The 18,249-nt window shown below is 31.8% G+C and overlaps 3 protein-coding genes across 8 annotated transcripts; 2 read left to right on the plus strand and 1 right to left on the minus strand.

Annotated features, from left to right (window-relative positions):
- Positions 1–123: 123 nt before the first annotated feature.
- IntS10 (integrator complex subunit 10) lies at positions 124–2,251 on the plus strand. Its single transcript, XM_088238763.1, has one exon. The coding sequence runs from the start codon at positions 402–404 to the stop codon at positions 2,163–2,165; it is 1,764 nt and encodes a 587-aa protein (XP_088094889.1). The 5' UTR covers positions 124–401; the 3' UTR covers positions 2,166–2,251.
- Positions 2,252–4,100: 1,849 nt separating this feature from the next.
- Taf5 (TATA-box binding protein associated factor 5) lies at positions 4,101–11,748 on the minus strand. The gene is made up of 12 exons (XM_088238764.1): positions 11,359–11,748; positions 11,034–11,222; positions 10,716–10,918; positions 9,887–10,086; positions 9,296–9,497; positions 7,107–7,296; positions 6,919–6,994; positions 6,266–6,403; positions 5,590–5,783; positions 5,209–5,322; positions 4,711–4,888; positions 4,101–4,374 (listed from the first exon to the last, which is right to left on the minus strand). The coding sequence occupies exons 1-12, from the start codon at positions 11,419–11,421 to the stop codon at positions 4,163–4,165; spliced, it is 1,959 nt and encodes a 652-aa protein (XP_088094890.1). The 5' UTR covers positions 11,422–11,748; the 3' UTR covers positions 4,101–4,162.
- An 899-nt stretch (positions 11,749–12,647) lies between these two features.
- Positions 12,648–17,947, plus strand: LOC148273400 (lysophospholipase-like protein 1). 6 transcript variants are annotated; one of them, XM_088238760.1, is made up of 5 exons: positions 12,649–12,828; positions 13,055–13,141; positions 13,218–13,487; positions 14,174–14,314; positions 17,639–17,947. In XM_088238760.1, exons 2-5 carry the CDS (start codon positions 13,057–13,059, stop codon positions 17,833–17,835), a joined length of 693 nt encoding a protein of 230 aa, XP_088094886.1. In that variant the 5' UTR covers positions 12,649–12,828; positions 13,055–13,056; the 3' UTR covers positions 17,836–17,947. The 6 variants fall into 6 exon arrangements, with proteins under 6 accessions (XP_088094888.1, XP_088094886.1, XP_088094885.1 ...); XM_088238759.1 differs by lacking the exon at positions 17,639–17,947 and adding an exon at positions 15,413–15,767 and having other exon boundaries at positions 12,670–12,828; XM_088238762.1 differs by lacking the exon at positions 13,055–13,141 and having other exon boundaries at positions 12,648–12,828.
- Positions 17,948–18,249: the final 302 nt, after the last annotated feature.

Genomic DNA, 18,249 nt, shown 5'->3' on the forward strand with positions numbered 1-18,249 from the left:
TTAGTAGTAATATTGTATATTTATATTCGTTATCTGAATAAAAAAATCGATGAACCCCCAGTTATTTTGCCTTGTGCTTTTGTCTGATCTGTGGTGTTGTCTATATATGTAGTCTCTGGGTGGTCTCTGCAATAATCTCTGGGTCTCTGGTTGTCAGACATTACAACAACTGACAACATTATTTGATTATTTTTATAGATTAAATTCACAGACAGATTTACGGATATCGTTAAATTGTTATGACGGGCAGAGAGAACAAGACGTTAAAGTGCCAAACACATAGACCTTAAAATGTACTCTTTGTAATTCAAATTTATACTAATATTGACGTAGAATTAACAAGTTTATACTTATCTTTTTATCAAGCGGTTTCACTACCGTGGTGAAAAACATTGATTCCAATGTCATTTTTGACAATGTCTTCCTTAACTATGGAATTGAGTGACGAAGAATATATTATAATGAGAGCGAAGGAAGATCTGAATACTGACCCATTTGCGGCAAAAGCTTGGATGCTGACAGCCAAAACACTATTCCCCACAAATTTTAATGTGCTTTTTGAAGCTTATATGATGGAAAAGGCTGCTGGACGCTTACAGGAATGTGCTGATTGTTTTAGCATTTTAATCAATTCTCCCCAGATTCCTAATCAACTTTGGCCCGAAATAGATGCCATTACAGCATCATTGAAGGGTCCAGAAAACAACTTTTTATCTCAGATGTTTCAAAGAATATCACCAGATGTACAACATAAAATATTGTTGGCTAGCGCAGAGCACAGTGAAGATACTATGGAACATTGCAGACTCCTTCTATTGTTACTAAAGCGATTCCCGAACGCAGTAGCCACTCATGGAGGGCGGTTAGTAGAAACACTTTTGAGTGCTGAGAAACACAGTTCTGAAAATTGCTATGCAAGGTTGCTAGTCGTAGAAACACTTCCTTTACTAGAAACCCCACAATCGCCACGACTCCTGGTTCGACTTTTAGTAAGAGCAATAGACTTTTATAATACTTATTTATATGAGGGAAAAGAAAATGATATTATAGAACCGTGGCAGAAATTATTTGATGTTTTAGAACTGACTGGAAAGCAGTTGGGATGGGATAGTTATTTGATTACATATGCCAATAGTTTAAGTAAGGACAGCTATTTTCAGAAACTCTTACCACATCGAAATGACGATGATTGCAGACAAGCAATGTACTGTGGAACAATACACCTCCTACGAGCACTACATGAACACAATGCTAATAGAGGAAACTTAATCTTGTTGGAAGCATTCTCTGACCCTGACTTGCCCCTGTCAAAAAGAAGGAAAGGTGAAATAGAGATTACAGGAGCTGCTTCCAATATATTTCTAGTCGCGGCTAACTGTTGGGAACTTTTGCATTCAAATGAAATTCTTAAAAGAGAATTTTTAAAATTAACAAATCAATTACAAGTAAAACCATGGCTGGGTAAGTTTATGGAAGAAATTGCATTGTACAAAGGAAGGTTTGAAGAGGCGCTGCCTCCAATAACAGATGTAAACTTGGCTTCTAGTTTGACCCGAGCCTCCGTAGCATACTGTCAGTCCCAATATTCCACTTGCTTGGAACATGCTCTATCAGCTTTCACGCAAATGCCTATACTTGAAGGACAATTAGAGCCATGTCTAATTGTCGGTGGATCTCATAGACATTTACATTTCCTTCCTTTGACTAAATCCGCAATCGTTCATTACTGCGCCAAGCTTCTTTTGCATTCCATTAAGGCAGTAGGAAGTATCAGTGACTTAGCTGCGGGAAATATGATCGTATTGTTACAACTAGATTGGCCCCAAGAAGAAGCTTTGTTGCTCAGACTCCTAGATGCAATTCGTCAACGTGGTGTATTTCATTATCCACTCTTCCAATCGTATATAATTAATATTGATATACTTGAAGAATTAATGTACTTGTGGAGTGAACAAGGAGGAAGCATTGTACTGGATATTCTCCCAAATGCTCAACAACATTTAGGACAAAGGAGAATAGGAACTCGTGGCGCAGATAAGGGTGTAAAGGAAGATATCAAACAGGCAATGCGAGCGCAAGTCGCCAGATGTAACGAACCAATTATTAATCTTATTACTCAATTTATTACTCAAGAGAGGAATAGTTTACTTCAAAGCTTTTTATAGTAGTAAATATGCACAATATTTTTTATTATAAATCAATAATATTTTTATTTTTCTGCAAAAAAAATAATAAATGAGTTTACATTAAATTTAACCATTTATTTATCCATTCATTAAAAACTACAAGTTTTCACATGACTTTTTTACAGTTAGTCATCATCATCATCAGGTGTCTCTCGTCCAATGGTGAACAACGCCCTTAAGTTTCCACATCTCCCTATCCTGACCCAACCGCATCCAACCACTTCCCGCGACCTGTCTTATGTCATCAGACCACCTCATCCAAGGTCTGCAGACACTTCTGCCTGTTCTGGGTCGCCATTCCAGGACTTTTTTAGTCCATCTAGATTCTATGACTATATAGTTAATATGTCCTCATAAATTCATTTGTAAAATTAAATTGGGTCAAAAATACTAGTTTTTAAATATTTAAATGCTATTTAAGCTTGCAAAACTTTTTATTTTTTAAATACATGCATACTGGATTTTGAACTCTAGACTGCTTTTTTACACGTTTATTAATTGTATTTTTTCTTTCTTGTACTTTTTAATTATTTTAAACCATGTTATCTTGATATTAATGAGGAACTTCAGCCCTACGGGAAATCGGCCATAATAAATGTTTTCTTGCTTACCAATGAATAGTTACACAATCCATTTTACAATGTTTATCTGCAAGGTTTTTTATGCTTTCATGACACAAGCAGGCATTTTGTTTTCGATTCGGAATGTCGCACCTCGCTGACGGCCATAGAATTACTAAATACGCGTTGGGCATGACTAAGCATTTGTGCATGAGTAGTGCCATATTTTTTTAGGGCTCAGGGGCTTATCTATGTGTCAATGGTTTTTTTAATTTTTTTATATTTAAATCTTAAAGTAGGGCACACATATCATACATATTGTTATGTGTGTTCTAATAATAACATTGCAAATATATTTAATTTATAAATTGTTCACATATGTCTTGACCATTATTTTAAATTTTGATATGTTTTTTTCTTCATAAATATTTTTTTCCATTTCGTAATACTTTTTAATTGCTTTAAATAAAATTGAATTTTGTGACTTTGCCTTTTTCTTAAATGGAAGTCTAATTTTGTTCTTTTCTCTAGTATTGTGATCGTGTTCATGCTGGTTCCGATCAATTTTTTTCCAAAATTCTGTTTTTTTATTAGTTTATAATTTTGCTCCACGGAAAAACACAAAAAAACTAGTCACTTTCCATAAAGAACGAAAATCAAGCTTATAATAGTATAGTGTAGATTTTTAATTTATACTTAAATTAATTTTACTATTTTTTTTATTTTTATACTTTTATATTTATTTCGCATAAAACTTTTTTTTCTTTTCTATATGAACATCTCACTGGGCATAACAGGCATTCATTTACATTATTTTTATATTATGTTCTAGTTACAGTAGTTAATATTATTTTATCCATATCACTAAAGTTATTAGAAATACTTGACTTCGACGAGTAAAGTGCATAGAGGCTTTAAGCACTATTTTTGTATGGCCGGCCCTTCGAGCACGGAAACGGAGAGCATGTTAACGCACTCACGGCACTTAACTGGTTAATGTGATAATTTTATGCAAAGGTATATAAGACAAACAAATATTTATGAATTTTGGTTGATTATAGGGAGCTCACTGAAGATTATTCTTCATCAAATCAACATTATGCTGTTTTCCAGAACACAGGAGATTTTAAGTACATATGTATTTGAATTTGATCACAGTTTTTTACAAAACTTAAAAATTGAAGTATTTTGTAAAAATGCAAATGATTATTATTACAATGGAAAAAAAAAACAGGACACTTCTGGAAAAGGGTATTATTATTATTACATCAACAAAATATTTAATCCCCTGGAAAGTTTGAAAATGAGCAGCGGGTTGAAATGTTGAGTTTGCTATCAATTCAAACAGTGTATATATGTATGTATAAATTTTTATTTTACCGAAAAATATGTACTAGCCTAAAATAAAATAAATTCTTAAGAAAATTCATACATTCCTATAGCTAACAGCAAATTTCTTCTTGTAAAGTGTACGGAAATAATCGGTGAACTCTTAGTGGCATATGACCGCAGGAGGTATCTATCACCAATTTTAACATCCGGATTATGTGATCCATTATTCTCTTCATTTGCCATCTCCTCATTTAATAAGTTGAAGTCCCACAATTTCAGTGTGCAGTCAAGTGAACCTGCGAAATATTTTATCAACATTAATATAAACTATAGTATACATACATATTTATAAACATGTTAGGAATGCAATTTTTTTTAAAAAGTAATACTTCATATTTTTTAATGTGCTTTATGATGAATAAATGTGTCATTAAAATTGATGGTTTAACTGGTTAGTACAATTTGCATGATTTGGTAAACTAAGAGTCAGTGAAATAATTCCTAATTACATTATATGTAGTTTAATTTATTAGATTCCATGCATCTACCAAATTTCACTAAGATATAACATAGCTATTTTATTTTATGCAATGCAATAATTGTATAATGATATGTTATATTATGGTAAATACCTGAAGCTAGAATAGTTCCATCTCTACTAAAAGCCAAGGCGTGAATAGGAGCCGAATGGCTTGCAAACTCGGCCACCAAATGAGCTTGTGAAATATCCCATATAAGGATTTGTCCTCCCCCACTGCCCGTTGCTATATACCTTCCACAACTTGAGAAAGATATCACATTGATGATACTCTGCAAAGTGATTAAAGGTTAATGCCGCAGAAATAAATCAGTTGCAAATTTTATTTTCTAGCTCTGACGATTTTAAATATTGTTAATAATAGAACTTATGTTTTTCATATGAAATAGATATTGTGTATATATATATTATAGCAATAAAAATACTTATTTAGTTTAATTCAACTTTTATTTATAATTTTCATCAGAGACCATCAGGTTACTTTGTGACTGGCAGAATAGATATGGTTGAATATAATTTTTGAACTGATATTTACAATTTAAAATTCATAAATAACATATTTTTACTAGACTTTTTATACAAATTTGCAAACCTTATGCCCAGACATGATTCTCACTTGGTTTCCTGTCACACAGTCCCACAATCTAACTGTGCGATCACTTGAACCAGTTGCTATATAGTTAGAATTAGGATGAAACTGGATGCACTGAAAGATGAAAAAATCCAATTTAACAGATATTTTAGAACATTCTTAGAGTAAATTTTACATTTTCATTCGAAGATCTTCGAGTAAATGTTACGTTTTCTTTCAAAACAGTGCCTTCATTTAATGGTCAATCTAATTATCCGGATCTCTGTATATCCGAATAACGTCAGGCACTTATTAAACCGGATAATTGGAGTTTTACAGTACTTCATAATTATATTTCAGAAGTTGTTAAAGCAAAAAAATATTATGTAGAGAGTTACTTACATCAACATCAGAGAGATGTCCACCAAATATTCTCAGAGGTTGATGATGATCGGTGGCCCAGAGGCGCGCAGTCTTATCATGTGAGGCTGTAGCAAAATAATGTCCATGTGGAGAGAATCTGACATCCCAGACAGGATACATATGGCCACGGAAGCAAACTAAACATTTCCACGCATGCAAAGACCACAGCCGAACTGAAAGATAAACAGAATAAAACATTATTTACCAAAAATCAGCCATCAAATTAGTAAACTTTCTTGCAGTTTGCTACTAAATCTATAACTATTTGCGGCAAAAAATATTGTCGCATTTCCCAAATTAAAAATAATATCATTTCGGTTCCATAAAGACTTTTAAATTGAATTGTATATTATTTAGTCATTCAGATTATTTGAGCACATCAAAATAAAAATATTGTTATTGTATAAAGTTCATTGGTATTGAGAAAGGTCTTTTAAAATAAATATTTTTGGCCTTGTAGATAGAATTTTAAATCATTACACACAAAACAGTCCACCAATATTAAGTTTAAAAAGACACGGTTAAATTTAAATACATATTCGCCTATAACAGTGAAGTCATATTGGTACACAATTAAACAAATATAACCAGAAGTGTCTGCTTTCCAATTAAAATATGGTTACAAAATTTAGTTTAGACAAAATCAATTTCTTACTTGTTGTATCTTCTGAACAGGATAGAAGCAGTGATTTGTATGGATCAAATGACACTCTGTACACGGGTCCTGAGTGTCCGAGAAGTGATCTACTAGTCTCCCCTAACCTTTCATCCATCATACGGACTAAAACGTCAACTAAAACAAATACATCTTAATTTTTTTACTATTAAATCATACAAAAAAAAAATTATACAAACTCATTAAATGAATTATTTGTTCACCGACAGCATTTGTACATTATTGTCATCAAAAAGTCACCATACAATTAAAATGACGTTTTCTACCAAACAATTTTATTTTAAGAAAAAATGTTTAATAAGTCAGTTTAGTTTCATATTTTATTTGACAATAAAAGATGTTGCGGCTGTAAAGTTAGAAAATATCCGATTCTATAAATGTAACATCACTCCTTTTTATCCCTCATATCAAAATTTACCTATGTGTGCGAATGGAGTTAAACTTAAGGTATTGTTATTTTCCTAATGTCTTTTATATTGTGTGGAAATGATAATGCATAGTAAAAATAGTTTTTTTTCCAAAGGTAAAAAAATCAACTTTGTCAAACTAATTAAATAACTACATAATTATATTTTTGCAGCTAGTTTTTTTTATCGTTTGGCAGTGCTACGAGTATGTTTTGTTGTACTAACCGGCTTCTCTATCAATATCAGATAATTTGTCAACAGATTTCATCACTCTTAGTTTATTTGGAGTAAGAGACCACACCTAAAATTACAAATAAATATTGTTGAATACATATTTTAACAAATAATATATATCATAGAATCGTATTTTTAAAATTGGACACAAAACATTTTAGATGAAAATAACAGGGTACCTTTATAGAAGAGTTATTGAAGCCTACTGCTAAAAGACTGGAGTCTTCGGATATATCTGCGCATGTTACATTATGTAAAGAATTCAGCAATGTATAACAGCAAATAGAGGGTAAGCAATCGGGACCAAGAGCAACTCTTTTTGATGATTCCCGAAGAGCTCGGGCTTTTTCCACTTTGTCAGTTTCTTTTCTGTTGACAGTGTAAAAACAGTCCTTCAAATTGCACTAATTTATTACCATGATTATACATATTAAATACTATGTTCCAACTCCATGGGACTTACATATGAGCCCATCGCAAATAAAGCGACAAAGTGGTCAAACTTTTGTTTTCAAAGTATTAACTCTATGGGCTTTTTATCTATTTTTTTTTTTAATAGACTGGTTTGATAAGTTTAATGAACATTGATGTTTTGTACAAAAAGAACCAGGAAAAAAAGATTTTGGATTATACTGATTACAGAAATGTAATATCAGTTAGTTCACGTCACCAGCAATGGGCTCATAATGTCCTGTGATAAATTGTGACATTCACAATTTAAATACACAATGCTTAAATAATAATGATTCCCATGCTCTTTCTCAATATAATAGTAATCATTGACATAATAATACATAGACATGCCCTTAGCCCTCGAAACTGATGATACGTAACCCATGCCCAATGCACAGTTATGCCCAACGCGAATTTAGTCATTCTTTGACCACCAGCTAGGCGTAACGTTTGGAATCGAAACAAAAATGCCTACTTGTGTCATGAAAATGCGTAAAAACCTTTCAGATAAACATTGTGTATTGTGTAACTTTTCATGGATAAATTTTGTAAATTTTTTTGTTGTTGTTCATGAGTGATTAAACAAAGCTTAAAACAATTAATGTAAACGTAAATTATTGTAAACGTAAATTATTGTAAACGTAAAAACTATGCCTAGCCATTGCGAAGCTCTTTTTAGTTACAGTGGTGCACTGATAGGGATACGTTTTTAAAATATAATAAACGTTTGTTAATATTTTTTTTCATTCCTAAAAATCCAGTGACAAGAAATAAATGGGTAGAAATTATAAGAATTCAAGGAAAGAACCTGATTGGGATCCACCAAAAACGAATGTTGATTTTTAACATTAAAATACAAACTTTTTTAAGTACCAAAAATGAGTATCCTTCAATTTTTGGTAGCATATGCATGCTCGTTGAATGCAGCTCTGGTTTAATTAAACAGTACTTAGTAACTATGGATACGTTTTCGTGTCACTGATTTTTAAAATATTTTACTCTATAGGGCATTGTCCATGTATTAAATGTCAATGATAGTAATTCATAATTATTGAAATTATTTATTTAAACACCCTGTAGGCTTTGGTTGTACTTGAAGCAAAAATAAAAACAAAAGGAAGAAATAAAAATTAGTGAAGAAGTTTAAAAAAAACATGTTTACATATTATTAAAAATATATGGGCATATACAACACATGTACACATATATTCTACTGAAGAGAACAAAAGTGCATATTTTCCTATCAACTTTTAGGCAGAAAAAAATCATTTTGTGGTTCCATGGATAGTGTTGTAGACTCACAGATCAAAGATCTGAGGTTCACAACCCGCTCTACCACAACTTTATTCCCGTTTTCTAGAAGTGAGCTATTTACAACTCGTTGAAAATGGCCACCAAGTTGAAATATTTGGGTAAATTAAAAGAACCCAAATGTATCTTTTATAAATAAAAAAAGATTACAAAAAAAAAAAAACAATACCGTAAAAAATACATGGTTAGACTAAAGATCTTCACATAATCAATGATAACAATAAATAATAATTTAATAAAATAATTACACACAAATAGAAATTACCTAAATATTGAATAAAAATTAAACAATATTAAATACAATTACTATATTGAGTTTTTCTACTGACATTTCTTGGTGGAACTGCATTTTAATTATAATGATAAAAATACATATATAGTTTTATTCCACTTTTATTAAAAGTGTTTAAAAGTATTTAATAAAGGTGGAGTAAAACTATATACTTATTTTTATTATTATAAAATACAATTACATCAATAAATGTCATCTGAGTTTTTATCATACATCTCTCCCAATAACTTACCTAAAATAAAAGAATAACCGAAATGGGTTGACAAATTCATTAAAAAATATAAAAAAATAATTAGAATATTATGTACTCACAAATCAGGTAATGGCATTCTATCAACAGGGGGTGCATTAGGATCAGATTTTGTTTTCTTTGAAAAAAGGGGATCCTTTTTGCTTTTCTTTTTTTTAGGTTTGTCCGGAGTTTCCTCTGTTTCGTCATCTTCCTCAACGGGTACAGTGAGACTTTGAATATCAGGCTCCTTCAACAACCCGTAGTAAACTTTGGTACGATTATCTAAAAATAAATAAAATCAGATTTAATACATATAACTAATAAAAAAAATCCACTGAAATAGTGATTCAATGAGATCTATGTATACCGAATCTTTATTAGGGTCATAAGTTTTGGTAGTGACAGCATCGTCCTGGCTTGAACTCTAATAACACTGGTCTGCAAAAAAAAATAATTTTTGACACCATTCCTGCGGGGGGGGGGAATTCTTACGTAAAATTACTTTCTGAATTCGAATATAACCCCCGTTTTCCCTTCACCCACCCTTCTCAGGGGAGCCCTTTCTGATTATAATTTTAGGATCATGAATTTGATTTGGAGTGGTAAATATGATTATATAAAAATTGTTATACATTTACAGAACAAAAAAATTCAAGATTATAATCACTCACCATGTTTGGAAGCTTCTCCCATAAGTCCCCCCGCTGTGGCAAGAACCTGTTTTCTATTTCTTGCTCCTCCTTCATATAACTCCAGATGAAGTCGATTATTGACAATGTTTGATACGATTGAAGAGTTTTTTTGTTCATGTAAGTGTCTCTTAAGAAGCGAAGATATGTCTCGAGAAATTTGAATGACAAATTTATTGGAGCTGTTGAACAAAAATTGAAATATTTTAAGCTTATCAAGGTTTTAAACTCATTAAATTTTTAGTATGCATGGTAAATTAGAATTGTTTTAAGTCTTTTTTATCTCTAAATTAACAATAAATTCCATGAAAATAATATTTTATATGAAAATTTTAATGCTTCTTTTACATAATTTGTTGGCCTCGTGGTGTAGTGGTTAGCGCATTTGCCTACCATGCAAGAGGTCTCGGGTTCGATTCCTGGCATGGTTGAGATGAAATATTTATTTAAAAAGGTGTTTTTAAACTAGAATCCCTGGTCGTAAGACTGATCATCTTACCTTCATGTAACAAAAATGATCTTGATTGTTGCGATTTGTATACCAATGCAGTGCCCTATGCACCTTTAGGTGCGGAAAGGGAATGATGATGATGGAATTATAATGCATGTGTGTAATGTTGTTATCTGGTAGGAAATATTATAAAAAATTAGGCAGTCCTCGACTTTTATCCATTCTGCTTTTGTGGCGACGAAATCAAACTCAATGTTTGATTTTTATATTTTTTGAAATTAGATTTTAAATAATTACAACAATTTTGCAAACATATTTTTTTCACATATTTTAGAAATAGTAAGGATCAACTGTGCTTACTTAAATGTTTCTGCCAGGTCATCTTTATTGATTTGAGTTTTGCTCGTTATTTGTGAGAATTTTTTAATGTCATCTTGATAAAACACTTCCTGCTCTGGTCCAAACTGATCAAGCAAGTTTTTGGCATGCTCTATGTGATCATTTAAGATCAACTCCATATACAAGTGGATTAATACTGGATACAAAATTGTGGACAATTCGTGCTGTAAAATATAATTAATCATGTACTTTGACTTGAGCACGTAATTAAACCCCTAAGAGATTTAATTTCACTGTAAATTAAACAAAAGGGCATTGCAATAGTAAATTTAATTGTACCTTGTATATATCCAAGGAGCTCTCTACGAACTTCTTTAACCCTTCAAATGCATAAGTGTAAGAAGAGGGGTCCCCTTCACTATGATAGGCTGATAAAGCATTGTTAATTTCAATATCCGATTGGGCATCGATTGACGGAAGAGTAACATCAGTTAAATTTGCTTCCTTTCTTAATAACTCCTCGGTCCCCTAAAATAAAATATACAAGTCCAGATATTTCTGATAAGAAATAAATTAGAATGTTCTGACAATGCATTGTTTGAAGACAAGACACTAGATTTCCACCCTTATAAATATGACTACAATAATAAGCCTTCATTTTTACCTTTAAATTATATTTTCTCAGTAACTGGAGAACCGCAACTAAGGAAGGATTTTTATCGGACATAATTTATTGACTTTCAAAAAATGTTAGTACAGCAGGTAATTTTGTTTCCTTGAATGAAGGCTAGCACCAAGCGGTAGAGATTTTAGTACAAGCAATAAATTGCCCCAAATTACTAAAAAGTTTTATATTTATCGGATTACAGATTTTATTAGACACTGACAAAATCAAAAACAGAAAAGGAGAAGCCGTCAAGAAACTGCGACAAATAGAACATTTCACAATCAACCAAAATAACAAATAACACAGATCATAATCACATCATAAGGCAAAATAATTTCACAAGCCAAAACCACAGACTTCCTTCACAAACCATAGACAAGATAATCTGAAAATAATGTATAAAGTTTAAAATTCATTTTTGCTTGCGTTTCTGAACACGGGCGGCATTTTTGAAAACCGATAATATAATTGTGTTTTTCCAGATACGCCGCCTGGTCTAATGGTCAGCGCGTTTGCCTAGCATGCAATATGTTTCCGGTTAAATTTCCAGGATGGTTGACACGAAATTTCCATTTAAAAAAGTTCTGTAAGAGCGTTCCTCGTATATATTTAATAAAAGATTTTCGGAAAACAAGTACTGTCTGTTGGTAAATGATGTTATAAGGTATATAAAAAATAATCTGCTTCTTCTTAGTTTTTTATTGGCTTTTTTCACCCCTAACTGCGGTGTTCTAGGCAGTGTCAAGTTTGAGATAGTCTTATTAAAATATTTACACATTGCTAGTACTTTACATACAAGTTAGTGTGTTAGTATTTAATGTAACATACACTTTACATAATATATGACTTATTTACAACTTAATACCATTTATAGCTACATATTTACATATTTTTAAAAAATACATTTATTGGGTGGGGACAAAAGAGTTAAAATATTAGTAAGGAATGGGGCGCTGATTTTGGAAAGGTCAGATAGGAACTCAGGATAACAATCATTTATGGGGCATCCAAAGAAAATATGATTTAGATCTTTCTCCTCAAGCTGACATTCGCACATGGCAGAGTCCCGGACATGGATTCTAAACAAATGAGAACTATTACAACAATGTCCATTGCGCATTTTGCATATAGAAGATGTCTCAATTTTTTTCAGAATCACTTTGGAGAACCAAGGCTTTTCTGTTACATTTGGTTTCAATAGGAAAAAGTGTCTTCCCTTGGCTTGGGAGGAGGCTACCCATTATTCTGAGTGAATTCATTCGACTACATTACTGCATTCGGGCTTTCAGTCGACTACATTTACCCATCGAATGTAGTCGACTACTTTCATCGGTAGTTCTGTTCTGTCATAGTTCTACAATATCTCTGAGTCTCTGAGTTCTGTAGTCTGTGAATCTGGTCTCTGGTTGTGTTGTCGGATTTGAATTACAAACGCTTTGCTAATTAAAAAAGATAATCTGAAAACAGGTGAAAACACTGAAAACTAATATAAAAATTGTAGTGAATTGCATGGTTGTTTACTCGTAGGGCTTTCTCCTTTTCAACAGAACCGATTTGTAGTTAATGAAAAATACATGTATCGACATTAGTTTTGAGGTTACAATATTACGCCAAAAGCATAATATAAACATCGTAAGGTTTACTTTTAAGTCGATTCTAATATTTATTATGATTTTCCGAAAATGGTACGCAGTGATGGCAAGACAATTAAAACCCGTTCACGTAATTAAAAACACTGGAGGCAAGCACACTGGAACAGTATTTTTCTTTCATGGATCTGGTAGGTTATGATAATAATTAAAAATAAATAGTGGTATTTTAATTTTTTTTTTAATTTAATTATTTATTTATTCAAGGTTCGACAGCAGAGGCTATGAGGTATGGTGTAGCTGCAACGATAGGAAAAGACTTCTCATTTCCCCATATAAAGGTTGTGTTTCCTACTGCACCTTTGCAGCCCTACACTCCATTTGATGGTGAATTAAGTAATGTTTGGTTTGATCGACTTGCCATTAGTTCTTCAGTTCCTGAAGTTTCTGACAGCATTCAAGAAATCGGATTAGATATCCAACAGTTAATTAAAAATGAAAATGATGGTGGTATTCCAAATAACAGAATTATTGTAGGTATGTAAAGTAAAAATAATAATTCTTCTATTTATCATTGCACAAAAAGCTTTAGTAAAGATTATCCTGAAAGCCTCAGTCAGTACGAGCTCCCTCGACATTGAGGAAAAACCTTATGTTATGACAAACAAACAAATTTATGCAAAAGTTTTACTGATGAATGCATACAAAAATTATTCAATACCCTTCATGACACCAAACACAATTACTAGTGGGAAGATGTGCACAGTTTGATAAGTGCATCAGTCCAAATAGGTAGAAAGATGTATTTATTTGTCAGTTAAATGTGTTTTTATTATGTTTTATATTTATTTGAGATTATGATTTAATTATGTTTAATAAGGCATGTTTCAAAATTATATACAATGTCTCCCTCGGCATGGGACACCCCGGTGAGGGAACATTATCTTTAATATAAAAAAGTAATACATAAAAGAACAAATAAAATTAATAAATACCTTTACGCTCACCTAATGGTACATAATGCATTTAATTGGTACATCAATTACAGCGTGTGTCGATCATTTGTTATAAATGTGTGGTCTTTCACATCAAATACCAATCCAGGAACAGTTATGTTTTTAGCAGTGAAGTAGATATTTCATGTTTTCATCTTTCTTTGTAAGGAATCGAATCCTATAGAAAAACAGTACACTATAAGACTAACAATAATATTATATGTTCAGGTGGTTTTTCTATGGGAGGTGCTCTTGCGTTTCATGTTGGATTAAGATGGAATACTGATGTTGCTGGAGTTTTTGCTCTTTCTTCTTTTCTTAATAAAGATTCTGCTGTTTATAAACACCTTCAAAATAATCCTACAAGCAGTAAGTACTTATTTTTAATAATATCTCAGATTTTTTTGCTCTTCTTTATATTTATGTTTGATAATTAAAAAGAATAACTAATTTAATTCTCTGTGTCCACTATCCATGTTGTATATTCATATAAGTACTCCTCATTGGATGACACATTCAGTTTCTATTAGAATTTATAGTTGCTTTACAAAACAATTCTCTTTGTCCGTGATACAAATGATAAGGACTAGGGACTTCAATAAGTTCTCGCTGTTCCCCGACAGATAGTGTTACCTTAGCCTTTTTACATCGGGCAATACTACAGTGAACTTCGTTGTGAAGATCCACCATTGGGTTTGAAATGACAGTATATGTTATTCCATTGAAGTGCAGGATACCTGAGTTCTTTCCTAGGACCTTGGGCAGGCAGGGTGCAAACGAACAATATTTGCGGCAGGTGTGGTTCAAAAGAATGTCCTTTGGCAACCGGAACGCAGTGGAATTATAGTATGTTTTCTTTTAATTGTTCATTGCGCACAAAGAGAACAAAACTGAACTATGGTCAGTTGTTGTCGGGTGGCTTTTTTGCTATGTGCATAGCGTACTTTTAACAGCTTTTTAAAACAACCAATAACGGCTTCTATAAATTTAAAAATAGTACATGAAGCACTTCTAACCTTTCAAATCAATCAACCACGGTTTTCTGTAAATTTTAAAATCAGTCCACTTTTAACAGCTTTTTATATCAACCTACCTATAAGTTTCGAAATTGTTCAGGAAGCACTTTTAACGGCTTTTTAAATCAATCAACCGCAGTTCCTATAAATTTCAAAATTAGTCCACGGGGCACATTTAACAGCTTTTTAAATCAAGCATCATAGTTTCAATCATTTCAAAATTAGTCCATAGAACACTTTTAACAGTTTTTTTTAAAGATGCGCTATGAAATTGTTTCGCGCAAGAACCGGGGTTCGCGACTGAGATCGTAATGGGATTTGGGGCGCAAGTACTGGCTGTGACGATGGGATCAATTTGAGCACTTTAGTGACCTCTGTTGTGAAAACGTGTGTCTGAGACGCAACAAAAAGCAACATTGTAACACTTTAAATTTGGTTTGGTCGGACATAGGTCTGACCTGGTTCGCCGCGTGCCAAGGATTGCCTGCGCGTGGGGGACGAGCTTCAATACGACGCGAGTCGCTAGGAACGTGCGGTACTAGATATTCATTGTCCAGCATTCAACGCATGGTGCAGTGGTGTTCACATTTTTACAAAGGAATGGCGAGAATCATTTCTCGACAGAACCTACCAAAATGGACAAGGACAGATTCCTGCGCATAACGAAGTTATGTATGAAAAATTATATCAGGGACATACCACGCTCATACGTCAGTGATACAGGGTTAAAATACTTATTTATATTCAATCTAATATTGTTAATATTTTACTACCCACTACATATAATTTTATATTTAACTGCTAAAACACATTTAATTTTAAGTTTTTACAATCCTATGGTGTTCATGTTTTTTATTTAATTTTGAAAATCATAGTCTATATTATTTTATTTGTTTTAACATGTTATTGGAGTAGCAAAATATTTCTGTAATGTAGGTACACATTGAGTTTGTTCATAACACAGGTAGAAAAATACAACATACGAAGAACTAACATAATATTATAGGCTCAAATAATGAATTCTGACTTTATGTGTAATTTTTATTTTATTTGTTTTAAAATACTAGATCCATCAATTTTTTTATTTTTTTATTTATTTACAATTTAAAAAAAACCCATTAGGTTTACATTAAAAAATTAATATTGTCTAGTCATTTTATGTCTCGTCTAGTCTAGTTAGTTCAGTCATCATGTGCTTTTTCAGATTGATTTTAAATTTGTCTCCAGTAAAAGTTTTCAAGTAGTAAGGTAGGTCGTTGTAGTGTTTAAGTCCATTATGTAGTATTTTTGACTGTCCTGTGTTTGTCTTTGCTTTTTCAATATGATAGTGTTGTTGTTGTCTGGTGTTATATTTATGTATGTCAGCATTTTTGACTAATATTATGTCATCGTCTTGTATGTTTCCCAGTGTTATTTTGTGCACAATTTTTAAGGTCTCAATTTTAGTAAAGTAGTTTATGTCAAACTGGTGTGTTTTTTTGTACAGTTCAGTCGTAGAGGTCAGGTAGGGTAGGTTGTATGTTAGTTTAAGAATTTTATTTTGTTGTCTTGTGTTGTATTCTTGCTATGTCTGTCTTGTTACCAGTTCCCCAGAAGGCGATCATGTAACTCAATTTACTTTTGACATAGGCTTCGTACATCATAATTTTTTCCTTTTTTGGTACAAAATCTTTAATTTTGTAGAAGAGGCTATGTAGTGATGCCATTACTTTAGTGAGTCCGTCTATGTGTTTTGTCCATTTTAATTGTCTGTCCATTTTGAGTCCTAGGTAAGTCACATAGAGTCCAAAACCTTGTTAATATTGCAACTATATAAACAATAGTAGATTTACTTTATCGGATTGTGGTCCCGTGGTTAGTGTTGTGGACTCGTAGATCAAAGGCCTGAGGTTTGAATTCCGGACTACCACAACTTGATTCCCATTTTCAAATAGTGAGTTATATACAACTCGTTAAGAATGGCCCCCAAAATTTAAATATTTGGTAAAGCATAGGAATGCAAATGTTTCTTTAAAAAAAGCATATAGTAAATTTTAACAGACCTAATAATAATAACGAAAAAATTGTGATAGTAATAGATGATCTCTCAGGTCGTGTGGATTTCCGTGACTGTCTAACTAGAGTTTATTACCCCGTTTTATCATACTATTTACTTAAGTAGGTATGTATGTACCTTAGAGTATGTACATTGTTTAAAAAGTATCTGTTAAAATACCATTTTACCAAATTCTTACTCCCGAATAAGGATGTAAAAGTACGTAATTTTGACAAAAGGTGCAGTAAAATACATGTAATTTTCATAAATAACAGTAATTTTACCGAGGAACATTGAGACTTTTTCTAAGTTTTTTTTTTACTTAGTTTATCTAACCTAAACACATTGTTTTAGCTTTTACCCAACAAATAAGTTAATTGAGTGTAGAAACTGTTTACTGACATGAAGATAATGTCATTTTTATAAATTGTGAACTAAAAACTCTTTATTAGTTTTTTGCTACTTTTAAAAAGTCATTAGTTTTTTTACAATTATATTTCACAATTTTTATGGTATTTTGTGTCATAAAATCGATTCCCTCAAAAAAGTTACAATTATGATGGGGGTGTAGTGGTAAACATATAAAATATATAAAAAATGTAAAAAAACATTAGAAAGCATAAAAAAGCATTTAAATTCCAGCCCCTGAACTTCTCCAGTTTCACGGAGAGAGTGATGATTTAGTTCCTATAGAATCAGGAAAAGAAACATTTCAAAACTTGACAAACCTTGGTGTTAAAGGCGAATTCATCACAGAAGAATTTACAGATCATACTGTAACACGACCAGAATTATATAAAGTGCATTCATGGATTTTAAATCGACTACAAGATGTTTGATTTTGTGTACATCCGATTATTGTTTCATGGTTTTTGTATTATGAAGTTTTTAATTTGTTATTTAGTATTGTAGTTGAATCCAAATTTATAGTTAATATACATTTTATAAGATTTTACAGTGTTTTATTTTGTAATACTTACTCCAAATAAAATTTTGAACCTTGATAAGTTTAAATCAAATACAGATTTTAGTCTACATATTTAATTATATGTATTTATGACAATTATTTGTAAATCAAAATGAATTTATTCCAAACTATTGTTTATCAAAGACAGAATTTTTTTGTGTGGATATCTAGAATTTATAAGACTCATACTTCTACATTCCCCGAAATGAAACACCAATCAATTTTGATAAACTCTAAACCTTCTATGTCTTTATAATTGTTAGTACCTTTGGCAATTATATCTTAT

This window comes from Micrasema longulum, unplaced genomic scaffold (genome assembly GCF_059751315.1).
Source record: "Micrasema longulum isolate JH-2025_06_02 unplaced genomic scaffold, ASM5975131v1 h1tg001962l, whole genome shotgun sequence".
Lineage (NCBI taxonomy): Eukaryota > Metazoa > Arthropoda > Insecta > Trichoptera > Brachycentridae > Micrasema > Micrasema longulum.